The sequence below is a fragment of the Crocodylus siamensis genome, chromosome 2 (assembly GCF_052110815.1).
Source record: "Crocodylus siamensis isolate JL-2025a chromosome 2, ASM5211081v1, whole genome shotgun sequence".
Classification (NCBI taxonomy): domain Eukaryota; kingdom Metazoa; phylum Chordata; order Crocodylia; family Crocodylidae; genus Crocodylus; species Crocodylus siamensis.
In genome coordinates, this window is record NC_143396.1 from 56947709 (window position 1) to 56965304 (window position 17596).

At 43.6% G+C, this 17596-nt stretch overlaps 1 protein-coding gene across 2 annotated transcripts in view; it reads left to right on the forward strand.

Annotated features, from left to right (window-relative positions):
• KIT (KIT proto-oncogene, receptor tyrosine kinase) overlaps window positions 1-17596 on the forward strand; it is an 83249-nt gene that overhangs the window by 54108 nt on the left and 11545 nt on the right. The window contains exons 9-16 of one of the 2 annotated variants that reach the window (XM_090035940.1): window positions 2678-2877; window positions 5318-5424; window positions 5523-5649; window positions 6198-6302; window positions 6395-6505; window positions 8891-9041; window positions 12247-12335; window positions 12678-12805. In XM_090035940.1, the coding sequence (XP_089892066.1) occupies window positions 2678-2877; window positions 5318-5424; window positions 5523-5649; window positions 6198-6302; window positions 6395-6505; window positions 8891-9041; window positions 12247-12335; window positions 12678-12805 (1018 nt within the window). The remainder of the gene's footprint in view (window positions 1-2677; window positions 2878-5317; window positions 5425-5522; window positions 5650-6197; window positions 6303-6394; window positions 6506-8890; window positions 9042-12246; window positions 12336-12677; window positions 12806-17596) is intronic. The other variant, XM_090035941.1, reaches the window with a different exon arrangement.

The following is a 17596-nucleotide window of genomic DNA, read 5'->3' on the forward strand; positions in this document are numbered from 1 at the left end:
GCTGGATATGGCTACTATATGTTGTATTTATTATATAATAACACAATTGTCCAGGACACAGGATAATTGGATTTCCATGTATATACAGCATGGTACATGGTAAATGTGGCTGAAGTCATTATGAAAAAAAAATAACTTCTAAAGTAATTACCATGTTTTTTCTAAGGTGACTATAAAGTTACAATTTAGCTACAGTAGTTGTGAAGCACTTTGTAACATGTCCCTCACTTCTTCCTCTGCCACAGATGTAATACTAGCAAGGCACGTATTTCCTAAACGAATGATTTTTCTTAAGCCTCAGAAGTCTTTGGCGCAGATCCTGTTCCACCTCTGAATGGAATCTTTCTCTTTGTTGTGATCTTGTTTCACTCAACACAGGAGCCACAAAGGTGTTAAGGTGCCTAGGTTTCTTATGCTACTTCCATTTTTTTCCTGGAAAGATCTCTAAATAACTATAGATTTGGATTATTGAGCACGCTTGAATGGATTGCTGAGATCTAGAGTGGCCATGTAGATGTCTATCCCCATCTCACCTTGGTTGTGATCCATTTCTATCTTGGAGCTGCATCAGTTCCTGATTCTTCAGAGAGAAAAACATGCAGAACAACTGAAGCTCTGATTATGTTTGCAGTATAGTTGTATAGCTCTGGCCATTTTTCCCTATTAACTTAGTGGTTAGAGTACTTGCCCAGGAAGTGGGAGAGACAGGTCTAGATCAACTTCCTCTGAGGGAATTTGCACTGCTTACAAGTGGTGTCAATCTGGAGTAGTGTAATAGCAGGTAATGACATTTTTCTTGATTATGCTTTTGTAAAGAAAACTGATTCTGGCCTAGTAGAGTTGCATCAGTGGCCTGCAGTATGCAGGGTGATCTGAAAAAAGTAACAGCAAAATCTAGCTTTCCCACTCTATCCAGCTGTATAGGTGACTGTATGGTGAGTGGGGTTTCAAGTGAAGTGTGATATCAGGACAGATTTGACAGTGGAGAAAGTAAGCTTGTGTCCTATAAGACAGGGCTGGAGAATGCTGAATATTTAACAAAATACGAGGTTTATTTTTTCTGTCTGAAAGGTCAAGGACCTTGAGGTTTTCATCTGCCAGTCCCCAAGGTTTTCTTTTCCTCTCTCCAAACACTGGTGTACATTCCTTCTGGTTAAGGAGTCTCTGCGAAGTATTCTAACAGGCCTTTTCTACATGAAGTACTGTAGTTGAGACTTATTATTTGAAGACTTTCCAAATAGTATAGTAATGGGCATCTATTATAGCCCCACTATAAGGGAGTTTCAAGCACGTAGAGCACGATGGAAAGAACCTTGTTCTCTGGTCCTAGTGCTGATTGTGCATTTTTCCTAGTGGCTTATGCACATGCAGTATTGGATCCAGGGACAGTTCTCCCTCCCAGGGCAGTATTGATCTTTCCTGTACCACAAACTGGCTCCGTCCTGCTTGTTCTCCTTCTGGCCTCTTGGCTCTTACCCTCTTTGATGTTCAGTATCCCCATTTCAGCACTGCCTTGTCAGTGAAGAAGTGCTGAAGGCACTATTGGAATGTGTGATATCTGGGTCTGAAGCCCCCTTAATAGAAGGTGGGTCTCCCACATCATGGGCTATTGCACTAATGATGGGTACCACCATGTTTCAAACAGTTGTGGGTTGCATTTAATTTACCAACCACTGTTTCAGGAGCTGATCACAACAATTATGCATCTCCATAGCAAAATAGAATTACAGTGGAGTTTAAATTGAGTTAGAGGCCTCTGTGGTCATCCTGGATTGCATCCAAGCATGCACCATGGGACAGGCTTAGCCACATATGGTAAAAATGGGGATGCATGAAGAATTCAAAGATCTTAGCAGGATTCAGGCTGTTGTACAGGATGAAGTAGAATTTCCTTTGGTGACTCAGATGCCTGAAAAGTGCGTAAGTGCCAATCAGACATAGTAGTAAAATAGAATTTGGGTGCATCTACACATGCTTTTACATGCGCTTAAACTTTAATGCTCATTTGCCTAATGTGCATTAATATAATTAATTTAATTAATTATTGAATTAATTATTTAATTCATTATATTAATGAATATAATTTAGGCACATGTCTACACGTGCACATGCTAAGGAGCATTAACACAGTGTGTGGATCGACTTGGGACTAAAGTTAGTCCCAAATCAGTCAACTTACACAGCATTAATGTGCCTTAGCATGTCTACAGGTATGTTCAGGCATTTCATCTGTTCACACCTAAATTTGATACCTGCTTTTGCAGGTATCAAATTTAGGTGCCAGTAGCCTAAAATTGCCATTTTTAAGGCTCATTAGAGGCACACATGTGCAGACCCATACCTTTATTGCACCTTAAAAATGGCTAATGTGTCTTTAAATTCGCACGAATAGGCACACCCTTTGTTCTTAGACACCTAGAGGTGGAATAGGATCTAGGTCATGTTTGTTCCTTACCTGTGGTACCACTATTACTCCTAAAGTAAGCTTACTTGCTTCATATAGTAGGGGAAGTATAAAGAGCAAAATCCTCAGCTCAGTTCTTCAGTGGAGTTGTATCCACTTATGTTACCTGAAGATCTGGTTGTAAATATTTAACTCTACCATAGAAGGAAGTTTAGATAATGGGGACTTCACTCCAAATATCCATAAGAAAGTAATTGCCAACATTGTTCCTAGCAGGTGTTTTGATTCACCAGCTATAACTTCATTTGATGCGAAGATCAGTTCTAAAAACTCATCGAGCCCATCATTTGGTTGGGTAGTAGTTGAAAGTACCATAGATGTCAGCTCATTCAAAAACAATGGCACTGTATCATGCAAGGCTTCCAATGATGTTGCAAGGAGTTCTGCAAACTATTTCAACTTTGCAATCAAAGGTAATGACTGAAGTGAATTTTAAAATTGCATACAATGCTATTAAGATGATGGGATGGTTCAGCTCTTTTCATCACAACAGTTATTATAGGACCCATATATGAAATGCATTGCCTGTGTATTTCAAGCTTTTCTACCACAATAATTTTTCTGGTATAGAGGCTGAGTATATGATAATACAGGCCAATTGCCTGCCATGAATGACAGATTTCAAAGGAGTATTTACCTGGCCGGCCCCGCAGGGTGGCCCTGCCCCTGCCCATTCTGTTGCCCCTCACTGCCAAGCCATAGCCTCCCCAGCTGTGCTGCTGCCCCTCACTCCCAGCCCACTGATCCCAGCCCTGCCAGTGCCCCCCTCACTTACAAACTTCAATTCCCTGCCATCTGGGGCCCTGATGGCACCCTCATACCCAAACCACAGTCCCCCACCCCCTATCCCTGGGGATGCCCCTGACTTGTGCCTCACACCCCCAACCCACAGCCCCTCATCCCTGCAACTGCACCTCATTCCCAACCCACTGACCCCAGCTCTACCAGTGACCCTCACTCATCAAACTGCAGTACCCTGTCCCCCTGGGCCTTGATGGTGCCCCTCACTCCCGACCCACAGCCCCTTGGTGCTGCATTCCCAGCCCACAAGCCATAGCTCCCGTACCTCTCACTGCTGACCTGCAGCCCCCCAGCCCTACCAGAGGGACCCCAGCTGTCCCCATCCTGCCCAGGCAGGAGTGCAGCAGCTCCAATTCACACAGGCAACAGCAGAGAGTGTCCGACCCCAGCATGGACTGGAGGGAAGAGGAGGGGAGGCTTGTGGGCCACAGCCCCTTCCCCCTCTCTGCCCTCCCCGGGCAGCAGGTCCTGGCCACTCAGCCCCTCCAAGCACAAGCACCAGCACCGGCGCCTGCACTGCCGCTTGGCCACAGCTCCTTGCTGCCCCCTGCCCCTTTCCCCCACTGGAGAACCAACAACCCTCCCCTCCCTCCTGCTTGTCTCAACTGCAGCCCCCGCTCCCTCTGTGCTGACCAAATGTCTGGGGTTTTTTTCTGTGCTTCTGGGGTGGGAGACAGGGAGACGATTGGAGTCAGCAGGGAGCACCGTATGGGTCTGCGTGCCTCTGCAGCTGCAGGCAGGTCCATATGTGCTCCCTGCTGCCTGCAATCACTCTCTCCCTGCTCCCACCCCTGGAGCAAAGGGATATCCTGAAGAACCTGCCCAGAGAGTGATCAGAGGGCTTAAAAAGAGCGGGGACACGTCTGGGGAAACCCAGACATATAGTTACCTTATCTTGGTGGTGCATGCACACTTGAGCAAAAGCATTACAGACAGACAGACAGATTAAGCCCTTTATTATATTAGGTAGTAAACTACATTTTCTGCCTATAAAAAGATTAATAGTAATTCTTAAATGCTTGGCTCTTTATTATAACCTTTCAGAAGTTTAAAACTGGGGTCTGTTAGCTAACAACACTTATTCTAATATAGAGACAGTGTTGTCTAATGAAGAGCATCCCAGCTTGAAAACTTGGCTTCTGTTTCTGGATCTGTCACTGACTTGCTGCATAATGTTGTACAGACTACTTCACCTTTCTTGTCCATTTGCGGCCTTTCCAGTCTGTTCAGGACACAGCCTCTTTCTGGGAGGGGCTGACATCTATTATATGTTTGGATGGTGCCTAACATACTGGGGCCCTGACTTGGAACCTTTAGGTGCTACTATAATAAAAATATTGAAGAAAAATAGTATTCCGTAAATACACTGGTTAGAAAGTGCCACTGACTCTGGGCTTCCATAGTAGCCCAGGAGAAACTGTGGTTTTGTAAAAGCAGAAACACCAAAAGATGTAACATTTACAGCATGCATATATTCTTGATTGATTTATTTTTTGCAAAAAACAAATGCTTTGCTGTTATTTTGCTTGCAGCACATGTGTTGTAGAGAGCATATCAGCCACTGAATTAATTAAGAAACCAATATTCTTATGAAAATGTTGCATTACAAGCTTTGCCTTGAAACAAATTTGATTCAGATCCTATTTTTAAAACTACACATAACAGGAAGAACCTCAGTGGCCTACAGTAGAACTTTTTGCTGCTATGTAGGAACCCTGAGTTTAATTGATTCTGATTTAATCTTTCCTAAATGAAAAGGACTAAGAATGGTAAAGAAACAAATGACTCATATTCAAGGCAAAAAAATACCTCAAGGTTGCTCTACAGCAGTACCTCATGCCACCAGCCACAACCAGTGGTTTTTCAGACCTCTGTCCATTCAGAGTGGTGGTGGTTTTGATACTCCACCTCCAGGAGAAAGGGGATGCATAAATCCTGTGGGCTTAAGTACAGTGAATATTCCCAAGGGAATACCATTTGACATTTGATTAACCTTTAAATGTTGGATTTCTTGCTCAGTGTTTAAACTGAATTTCCTTTGTCTTTTTCTAGAACAAACCAATACACATACCCTTTTTACTCCTTTACTGATAGGGTTTGGAGTAGCAGCAGGACTGATGTGCATCGTAGTAGTGATTCTTGTGTACAAATATCTCCAGGTAAAATCAGATGTGTACACTCATTTTACTGGATCATTTTGTGAGAGGTTTTGTGATGAGATGGCAATTCTTTTTCTTTCTTCTTCCCCTTCCCCCAGAAACCCAAATATGAAGTTCAGTGGAAAGTTGTGGAAGAAATAAATGGAAACAACTATGTTTATATAGACCCAACACAGCTTCCTTATGACCACAAGTGGGAATTTCCTAGAAATCGACTGAGTTTTGGTTAGTTCAAATTTATTTTCCTGAGTGAGTGTTTAATATGAATTTTTCAAACACTGTAAAATGAGACCATGTCAAGCATGGCGACTGCCATCAATAAAATGTAAATAGTTAACTGTAGAAGAATAGCCATGTCTACATAGTAAAATTGCTGTACCCAACAGTGGCCCTGCTCAGTCATCTTGTGTTGTTCTGGCAGGTTGCTTCTTACACTAGACGTAGTGTAGCTGTTTGCCTGCATCCTGCCAACAGAGCTGCTGCCTGGACTTGGCTATATTTTTTCTGGCTTAGGAGGCAACCCACCAGGAGCAGTACATCTGATTTGAGGGCATCCCTACCAGGCTCAGCAAGTTTGTTGTGCTGGCATGACCAATGATTGCTAACTTTGCATGCAATTTGAAGAAATTATTTCTTGCCTTCAAGTAGTTCTTGTTAACAAAGTAGGCTTAAGTGGATTCATTTATCTAGCACTGTGGGGGTTTTAAAACATAAAGAGAACCATGAAAAACTTTTCAAGATTGTAATAAGCTATTTTGTCTGGCATTAATTAGGTAAAACTCTTGGTGCTGGAGCTTTTGGAAAAGTTGTTGAGGCTACTGCATATGGCCTGTTTAAATCTGATGCTGCAATGACAGTAGCAGTAAAAATGCTCAAGCGTAAGTTTTTGCTATGTACTTAGTGGTTTTTTTCTAACTTCTCTTAGATGTTTAGATGCTTAATTTGCTGAACAACATGTTTCTCATTTCAGCAAGTGCCCATTTAACGGAAAGAGAAGCCTTAATGTCTGAATTGAAAGTTCTGAGTTACCTTGGTAACCACATTAATATCGTGAATCTTCTTGGAGCTTGCACTATTGGAGGTAGAGTTAGCAACCAAATTACTGATGTTTTAAAACTTCTGTATTGTCAGAAGAAGAGACCTGGTGATTCCTGAGTGGTGTTAAGTACCAGGACTAGACCGCTGAAATCAGATTCCTGCTCTGCAGTAACTTTTAAATGTCTCTTCTGAGATTTCTGTTCCTGATTTTAGTCCATGTTTAAAAAATGGTAACTGTTCATAGAAACAAAGGTTGTTTTTTTTGTTGACATGGCCCACCAATTTCATGAACATCATTGAATTAGTACCTATAATATTTTCTTCATAACAAACCTTTTCCTCACAAAATGTGCGGTATACATTGTTTTCAGTAACGTTAGCTTTCAAAAATAAGACAGATGTTAAAATTGGTTATTCATTAGTACCTATGATAGAACTGGCACAGGTAGCTACTACATTTCTGAAATAATCTATTGAAACTTCAAAAAAAAATTGTTAGTGAAATGGTGAAGTTATAAGCCCTAAACACATATCAGACAAAGTTGTGGAAAAGGAAGGATCTCTAAGCAAGCAAATTGTCTACATTGCACACCCGGAACATTTTCACCATATTTACTTGAATCCAAGACAAGTTTCTTTTCCCCCTTTCAACATGGAGTGGAGGCAGAGCCCCTTGTCTTGAATTCAGGGAGGCTGCTGTGATTCTGGCTCTGGCCCTAACCCCATATCAGGGCCATAGTCAGTGCTGCAGCAGCCAGCTGCCCTCTACCTGCTCTCCATAGCTTCTCTCCCCTCTCTCCTTCCCCCTTCCCTGCTGCTTAGTGTTGGGCCAGCCCTGGCTCCATTCCCTCCTGGAAATGCATCAAGTACATGGAACAGGTTGGGGAAAAGGCTGTGTGGGGCAGCAGGAGCTGTGGTTGGCAGAGGTTGTGGGGAGCAGGTGGATGACAGAGATTGTGGGGAGCAGGTGGGGGGAAGAGACTACGGGGGGCAAGTGGCAGGGGCACAGGCACCATGGGAAGGGGGATACTGCAAGGAGGGAAAAGGGTCAAGTAGGCTGCCTGCCCACCCCCACTGCGTGCTCCCCACTTTGTCCCCCTCCCCACCCGCCCTGTACTGCATGCCTCCTACCACTGCTTTCCCCACTGCAGCAGTGAGTGATAAATTTAAGATGATCCTGTGATAATTAGATTCTATACATCGAAAGTTATAATAAATTTATAAATGTTCCACATATAGAACGTAATTATTGGGGAGGGGAGTCATCTTAAATTCAAAGTCATCTTGGATTCAGGCAAAAACAGTATATATTTAAGAATATAAGAACATTAACATATGCACATAAAAATCAACAAAAGAACCAAAGCTTGTGTACAATATAGCTAAATATATATGATCTACCATCTCTTTACTTCAGTGCATCTGAATTCGTACCTTAAGGTTTGGAGACTTTCTGGGTTTTATTATTAATATTATTTTCCCCCCAAGAACAGAACCTTGGCAAATCTAGAGCTCAATGTATATGCAAAACATTGAGTATGTTCATGAACTGAATGGTGAAGGGATGTTACTCAAGTGTACCATAAAGCAAAATTTCTAGGTTGAGTTGGTACATGAGGATTTTGTAAGTTATAAGCATTTGAAAATAGCATGACTATAATGAAAATCCTAATGTAATTTTAACCGTAGCCTGTGCTAATACGAACTCCATAATGATTAATCTTATGTGAAACCATTCAGATTTGAATGCATTGGTACAGAATAATCCTACAAATGAAATAATGGGCAGTGTGTTTACATATTCAAGTGTCATAGCTGCAGTTATTCATTCAGAAAATATATATTTAATCTATAAACATCCATTCTGTAGATGACTTAATTCCCCTTTCAAATTTAATTTTAATATTCTAAGATCTAGTGCAATGTAGTTTTCTGTCTCAGCAGGCTGTTCTATTTGAATGATTTTTCCTATTATACTGCTGAATATAACACTACATCATTTCCAAAACACTACTGAAGGAGTGTGAAGCTCTACTGTAAACAGAAGTGAATCAAAAGGATTAATGTCTAAAGCTTGAATTACTCTAACATTTGGAACAAATAACTTCCTTCAGGAAGTGAACAAAATCAAACAGATGTGTCTGGCCAAAAACATTATCACGTGAGGAAGGGAAAAAAAGACTTATTTGTTTAATTTTTATATAATGCAATGCTATTGATGGGGAAAAATTAATTGGGAATGACATAGTTTTAATTGGACAATAGTTACTAGTCTGTGAATGGAGAAACTGTTGGTGTGACTTTTCTTTGACTTTCATGTCTAGGCAGTACTGCAATGGCATAACTTAAAGGACAACTTGTATTTTTGCATAAGGTTTTTAACTCTTACAGCAAAACTCACCTGCTTTTTAAATTCCTGCATCTGTAGGTCCCACTCTGGTCATTACAGAATATTGCTGCTATGGTGATCTTCTGAATTTTCTGAGAAGAAAACGGGATTCATTTATTTGCCCAAAGCATGATGAACATGCAGTAACCGCAGTTTACGAGAACCTTCTGAATAAAAAAGAGCCTTCCTGGTAAGGATGATCTGCCATCATGCAAATGTATTGTCAGAAAGTTCAGAGATGGGGGAAATCAAAGATGACTTCATAAAGCAAATCACAACAGGCTTGTTCTGTGGTATTTTTTCAAGATTGAGTGCATTTGAAAGAATAATCCCATTAAAAATCTCCTGAAAAACAAAGTCTTGCATTCAAAAACTTGTCTAACTTTGTCCCAGCTATACAGTTGGTCAAACAGATAGGACTCTAAGAAGTCCTTGCTTCTTGAATGATTTCTGGACCATTACAGCTACATCATTCTTACTCTACCATTAAAAATAAGTACACCTTTACAATGTAATAAGGCTATAAAGGTTTTTAAGGTTATAATCTAAATTACTATACACACTTTCATTTTTACTTCATCAAATTGAATATTTCATTCTGTTCCTTGGCTCTAACCATCCACCTTTTTTATAGTTACAGTTTATCATTGCAAATTATTATTTCACAACTTAAATGACCAGTTTGCTTCATGCTATAGTGTTATATTCTGCATTATCATGAGTTCCTGCAGTCACAATGGCTTTTCACATCAAAAAATGATTCCTTTATGTATTTGGGAAAAGTTGTGTTAAATCTCACTAAATGTTGTGACAGGACAACACGTATCACCATTTTGACATTAGGGGTTCCCCAACTATCAACTCTCTCTCACATTATTTTGTGGTTGCTTTCTGTCTGTTTGCTGGTAAACTCTTTGGGCACCGATACATGAGCGGCAAGGCTGTTCTGACATGTTGCAATTGCAGCATGTCAGAGCAAGCTTGATTAATCGAGTCTGCTGCAGCATGGTAACTACTGCATTGAATAAGCTTTAGTTAAAGTGGCCCTGCCGCCATTTTTAAGCATGGGGATGGTGATATGTGCTCCTGCAGGTGCCATCTGTAGACTCACATAGGGCCTTATTACACACTAATTTTAGGCAAATCCTGGACCTCTTAACCCTTGGATTGTCCACATGTTAACACCAAGAGCTAATATTAAGCTTACTTTAGACAGCTTAAAATTACATGACTTTAGGGCAAGTTTAGCTCTGCTCCATATTACCCAGCTTATGTCCCATTAACGTGTGGCCACTCCCCACAAATGAGCCACCCAGGTTGCAGTCCTCTACAACATAGTTTCTCAACCTGTGGTACATGTACCCCTGGAGGCACGCGAGACACAGGCAGGAGGTACACAGGTACCCCAACACTCTCTCTCTCTCTCTCCCTCTTTTCGTCTTTTCCTCTCAAAACTATGGCAAAAAATTTGGTGCGTTCTGCATTGCACGGCACTTTACATTCCCCAGTAATAATTTGGTGTGCCATGCTTTGCGTGGCACTAGGTTCAGGCCTCCTAGCTTTGGCCAACATCACCTCTAGCCCAGGTACATACTTGAGTTGTGCACCCCGATGTAAAACAATCAACCCTACCCATACCAGATCAGACATTTGTCATATCATGGCCTTATATATATACAACCTTTCTTCCAACGTATGGCACACATTAGTCTGTAAATATGAAATCCCCTGGAATATTGAGTGTTGGGATACTTATTAACATTTTCAGAAGTTAGGGGGTACTTGCTACTTAAAAGGTTGAGAAACACTGCTCCACAACATCCCAGGATGCAGTGTCCTGTCCCCCACCCTCCTGTTTTGTGTGGACAAACTTTCTACCCCCTAAACTCTGTTGGCCAGGTGGTAGTTCTGGCACCAAGCCAGCTTCCCCTCCCATCCCTGGGGGTGTGACTTTCCTATTTCCAAGGGGTGAGGGGGCAACAAGGCTGGGGGCCAGATCAGGTCCCCATGAGCTGACACTTTCTTCCTAGGGCAGGGGCAGTTGCTCCCCAAAAGTACCTTCTCTCACGCCTCCTACCTCCCAGCCACTGTAGGAAGCACAACCAACACCGCACGCACCCCAGTCCTAAATCCCAATTTATTAAAACACGAGGCCTACTTTAATTTACTGCCTCTTTATTTCTTTTTAAATTCTCTTTTTTTTTTTCCTTTTTAATTTTATCCCTTAAATGGCTGACTTCTTCATTTCATCACCCTTTCCCCACCCCGATTTCCTTTCCACCTCCCATTTCATTACCCACCACCATCCCACTAACTCTCCACCTCTCAGCTTCATGTTCCTGCTACCTCCTCCTTTTCCTCACCCCAAACCCAACCCATCTCTCTCTCTCGTGCTCACAGAGCAGAGGTAGGAGTCTGTTTTGGCGCTCCAACCCTCTAGTGGCAAGTCACAGCTATGCAGGTGAGGGACAGTCAGAAGGTTTGCTCCAAACTGGAACAAGCATTAACACAAATCAACATCTGAGCAGCTCAGAATACAATATGTAGCAAGGCTCTCAGAAAACAGAATTGCACTACTTGAGTGTATATTTGTAAAAAGATCGAGGTTTAACCTTGAATTCTGCCAGATTCTAGTGTTGCTGTGTGCTGTCACCTTGCAACTCTTTAACACCCCGGAAGGCAGCATTTCACTGGTGGATAAAGTTTTTGGTATATGTCTCTTAACTACCCCCCAGGTTTGGCATGAGGTTGAACTTGGATTCTTTATAAAGTAACTAGATAATTTTGGATAAAAGGTATTTGTGCAGTTCAAATTGATTTTTACTTGTGTTTGTACAATTTTAAAATATATTAAATGAAATTATACTCAGCTTTCCAAAAAATGTTCTTAGATCCACATTACAAACATATGGTATTAGAATCCGTATCTTTGAATTACATGCAAGGAAGGAAGACTCATTTTAAAAACGTACAGAAACTGGCAAAGATCTAAGTGGGCTTGTAACCCAACTAACATTTGGGACTTCTTCAGTATTCAGTTAGCTTTTGTCACTAGAACTACCAAAACACAGTGAGAGAAGCTATGCTGAGTTTAAAAAGAAATCATTAGAGTGTCATCTGAAACACCTATCCCTTTTTATTTCGGACTCTGCATTAGCTATGAAAAAGATAGATGCCAAACATTTGGGTTCTAATCTGAATCAAACTCCTAATTTTGAGAACTGTTTAATTTCTTTAGGTATACCCTTGCAATCTATGTCAAATCTCATCACTTTCTATATATGATTGTTTTTCTTCCATAAAAAACTATTAATTCAGTGTTAAATCATTGTCAAATGCTATATTCAGATTTGTTCTTAAACGTTTTTGTGCTAAAGTCACTTTTGTCCCTACAGTGATATCATCAATGAATACATGGACATGAAACCAGGAGTCTCTTATGCAGTTCCACCAAATGCTGAGAAAAAAAGATCAAGGAAGTCAGGTAAGTATGTAGCCGGGACATTTTTCCAAAAATTAAGAGTACAGATTTTTTTTTTCTTTTTTTCAATTTGCAATTTTTTTTTTCACTTAATGTGCTTAGTTAAAGCCCTAGTTCAGTGTAACCAGGGTTAACAATAATGATAATAAAACAATAAAGCAGATTTATATTTTTCTCCGTTTTAGAATGGGTCGCATTTTATTTTTTCCCTCTGGCAGTTGGTGTTTATATGGCTTGAGATTATGTATTCATCTAGTACCACAATTTTGCTAAAGGCATACCAAATGTATTTCTAAGCAATTATAACTAGCCTACATATAAGTTGTTTGCATCTGTATCATTTAGGAGCATATATTGATCGTGATGTTACCCTTGCTATGCTGGAAGATGATGAACTGGCACTTGATGTTGAAGATCTGTTAAGTTTTTCTTACCAGGTAGCAAAGGGCATGAGCTTCCTGGCCTCAAAAAATGTAAGTTGTGAATGTGAGTGATAGTAAGCATCTGCACTTTTCTTAACATAATGACAGTGCTAATCCATAATTTTGCACTGAAAAGTGCTGTTCTGGTTAGAATGACTTGTCCTTCAGGTTTACTTCACTGGTGTGTAATGCAAGAGAATAGTTGCCTATCTACTACTCAAGATAATGGGAATTGCAGCCCCTCTTTTGTGTACCATAGAACAGAGCTATCTGACATGGGAGGGATTTGGCTGAAGGAGTTGAAAACTTCTGTTCAATTTATCCACACGCACCAGCTCTGTGTCTTTAGAGTGGCTGATATGTTTCTGTTTCTATAGCACTTGCTCTACAGTAATAATTATGCGGTAGCTACTAGGGCTGTGCAAAGCTTCGACTTAATATTCGATTCAACAAATATTCAGGATATTCAACCCTGAAAAGTGAAAGTCAAGTTGAATAGCAGCTGGTCAAATAGCTGTTGAATCGAATACCAGAAGTTGAATATTAACAGCGCCTATACTGGATTCCCTGGCGGGGGGAAGGAAAGTAAGGGGAGAGGGGGAAGGAGTGCTTTCATGACTGACGCGTGACTGGCCAGTGACTTGTCAGCATTCTCTGAGGTCCCTTCCAACCCCAGCCCTGGGGGAAGGCCAAAGAAAATGCATAAAAGGCAGCAGTTTTTCTGCCTTGGGGTCAGTTTCTGAGCTGCTGGTGTTCTCCAGCACCTCTGCGTCAGACCACGATGGCTGGAAGCCCTGATCTTCAACAGATTCCCTACTTGCAATGCTAGCAACAGGGATTTCTGAGAACTTGGTGCTTTTATTTTATAACTACTTTTCATGTTAGTTTATGCTTATATTGGATAGGGTTAGTAGTAACCTAGGATCTAATATATATATAGGAATTTAGTTTATATATTTTTTTTATACATCATTCATTCTTTCCACCACACCAATGCTTCTCAATATATTATCTACACACACAAACACATTTACATAACATCCAGAAATCTAATCTGCGGCGCACAGCACACTTCGAGTTTCCAGTTTACATACGAAGGAACACATTACGAAGTGGGGTGGAAAGGCAGGTGGCCACACTGGCCAGCCTGCATGAAGGGGAGCAAGGGGGGTTGCAAGCGGGAGAGCTGCAGTTTCTCCCCCCATCAAACTCAGATGCAGCCTCTTTCCTCCCGCTACAAGGGATGAGGCTGCTACAAGCAGTAAAGAGAGGGGAGCAGCAGTGCCACCAGAGCCACTGCCTGTGCCTGAGACTCTTATGTCCAGACACAGCAGCCACAACCTCTCCCACCATAACTGCAACCAGCACAGCAGCGCACTGCACCCCTGTGCCACTACCGATGCTGAGCCTTCCAGTGCCAGAAGAGCTGGCGCTGGATCTGGATCTCAGTGCCCTGGCAAGGGAAGTTCTTGGGAAGGAGGGAGAATCAGTCGAGTTTGTGCTCGACACCCCTCAGGTTTTTTCCTTTCAAGCCACAAGGTCTTTCCCAGAAGGCACTTCAGAAGGTGCCTCTGTACAGGTGAAGGCAAGTGGCTCAGCTGAATCCTCTCTTTCTTTTGCTGTGTCTCTGACTGCTGAAGAGGGGGAAAGTTCAGCAGCATCCACAGATGCACCCGCATGCCAGAGGGAAAGGCCTAGTACTAGCATGGTCTGGGATCATTATGAGTTGGCAGATGATCCCGCGTTTGCTATCTGCATGCACTGCCGAGCCAAAATCAGCCAGGGCAAGGGAACAAAGTGCATGACCACCTCGGGGATGCTGAATCATTTCCACAGGTACCACCCCTTTGCCACAGAACCAGCCCCGCTCACTCCACACCCCCATCCCCCCCACAGCAGAGGCAGGGCACCCTGGAACACTGGGGGCAAAAGGGACCAGTTGCAGACACGAGCAAGGTCACCCAGAGCACTGGGGAGATGCTTGCTCTGGATGGCCGGCCCTTCACCTTTGTTGAGTGGCCAGGGTTCAGGTGGCTCCTGGCACTGCTGGCTCCATCCTACCAGGTGCCCTCATGTACCACCTTCAGCAGGACGGTGGTGCCCTCCCTATATGATGCATGCAGGGAGTGCTTGAGGGAGGAGCGGCACAAGGCAGGTCCGCAGGTGACCATACACTTCACCTCAGACATCTGGAGCAGCCGGGGTGGAGATCATGCCTACCTCTCCCTCACAGGGCACTGGTGTGGCCAGTCAGGCCATAGGTGGGCTCTCCTTCACAACAAGGTGATGGAAGAGTCCCACACAGCAGCAGAGATAAGGGGGGCCATGAACCGCATGGTGCAGGGGTGGCTGGGCATTGGGCAGGCTGAGCTCACCCATGGCTTGATGGTCACCAACAATGGGGCCAATATGGTCAAGGCAGTCCGTGATGCCAACTTTGCTGGTATTCGCTGTGTGGCACACAATTTACATCTGATTGTGAGAGGTGCCTTGGAGGGGGACAGGGCTGCCAGTGATGGCTCCAGCAACACCAGCAGCTCGTTTTCAGATGCAGGAAGGTGGCAGGCTACTTCCATTGGAGCACCAAGGGGGGCAAGATGCTGCAGGACAAACAAGCAGAGCTAAATGTCCCACAGCACAGAATTAACCAGGGCATGGAGACTCGGTGGATGCTCGAGAGGCTGGTGGAGCAACAGAAGGCCATCCATGAGCTGGCCTTGCTTGGGGAGATTGGGATCAGCGGCCCCCTGACCAAAGCTGAGTGGGATGCCATCTCCCAGATCTTGCTGGTCCTCAAGCCCTTCCTTGAGGCCACTGAGACCCTCAGTGCTGCTGATGCCTTCCTCAGCCAGGTGGTCCCCATAATGAAGGAGCTCTGCAGCCAAATGGAGAGCTTCCTGGGGGCCAACGTTCCTGACTGGGGCAGGCCGCTTTCACCAGATGAGCAGGCACTGGTGAGGCGGCTGAAGGAGGGCCTTAGGAAAAGGCTTGAGGCCTTGGAGTCCAACACAGTGCATTTGCTGGCCGCCATCTGTGACCCAAGTGTGAAGGGCACCGTATGTGGCAGCGAGACACTGAGTCACTGGAGGGAGGTACTTATTAACAAAGTGACGGAGGCGGAACGGCAGAGGTGGGGGGAAGTGGGACAGGGGTATCCACTGCCTGAGCCCAGCCTGCCATCCACGAGCCAGTCTTCCTCTCCACCACAGGTGCTGCCAATAAGGGCTAAGGCCATGGCAGACATTAGGGGGGGTCCAGACCCACCAGACCCCAGGATCAGGCAGACAGACCTGTGGAGCCCCTGGACTGCAACCCCTTGGCCTACTGGGCAACCCGCAGCCCGATGTGGCTGGATTTGGCCACAGTTGCCCGGGAATACCTGTCCTGTCCACCGACCAGTGTGCCAAGCGAGAGGGTGTTCAGCATGGCTGCAGATGTTGTGACACCCCACTGCTCCTGCTTGGATCCTGGTTTGGTGGTGCAGCTGCTGTTCCTCAAGGTGAACCTCCCGCTGCTGGGCTTCCCCAAGGTCCGGGTGCCACCCTCCTCGTTCCATCTGGACCACGAGTTTTGTCTGTCAGCGGCCTAAGGTGCAGTTTCCCCCAAACCTCTGCACCTATCACCGTGAAAGTTGGCAGGCTTTGTGGGCTCCTCAGGGGCTAGCAAGCCTGTAGCTTTGAGCTCCCTGTGGCTTTCAACACAGAAGTCACAGGAGGTTCTCTCTCAAGAATTTGGGGTGCTGTTTCTCCGAACCCCCTAAATCTATCTTGTTGAAACTTAGTGCATTTTGTGGGTTCCTCAGGAGCTACCATTCCTGCAAATTTCATCAAGCTCAGACAAGAAATGCCAAAGTTATAGCCTGCTTCGACCTTCCCCATTATAGCCTATGGGGAAGTTGAAGCAGCTCGAATATTCAACTGAGCTTCGACTCAAAGTGGACGGCAAATTGAAGCGGAACCTGGTAATATTTGACACGGATGTCGCATCAAATATTACCTGCTCTGCACAGCCCTAGTAGCTACTTCAAGTTTGGGCTCAGGATTCTGGTCTTCAGCCTGTGCTTTCTTCTCTGGAGCACTTAGCTGGTCTAATTAAAGCTCCACCTGGTTTCTTTGCCATTGGATGCTGCACAAACCATACAGAAGTTTTGTGGGGCCTCTGTAGCTTAGAATCAGCATTTTTGAATGAATGGATTTTATGAATTAATCCAATCCTGAAAGGTGACTATCCCTCCAAAATGAAGTAAAATGCTGAATGCTTCAGAACACTTACTCTAAACCATGGCATCCCTAAACAATTACAAATTAAAGACTGGTTGGAGGAGAGATGAACAGAGGTCTGACTGCTCAATGGCCCAGGAGAACACTGCCAGTTTTACATTGCTGTGCAGGATTATAGGAAAGTGGAAGGGACCTCATGATGTCTTCTAATCTACCACTGGTCAAAGTAGGATCATCCCTGACCAAACCATCCCAGCCCAGTGTCTATCTAACCTCCTCTTGAAAATTTCCAAAGGTTGAAATTCCCAACTTCTTTAGGTAGTCTCTTTCGATGCTTGACCACCCTTAATCAGAAAGTTCTTTGTAATCTCCTGCCTCAATTTCCCTTGCTGCAGTTTGGGACCATTGCTCCAGTCTGCTCCAGGCACAGCAAAAGGGCTATCATTGCCCTTCCAGTTTTTGAAAGCTGTTCTCAAATCCTGCTTCAGTCTTTTCTTCTCCAGACTAAATAACCCTAGTTTTTTTGGTCTCTTTTCATAAGTCTTGCTTCCCAAGCCTCTAATCATTTTAGAAAGGTAAAATCTAGAAAGATTCAAGTAAATATTAATATGATATTTTTAAA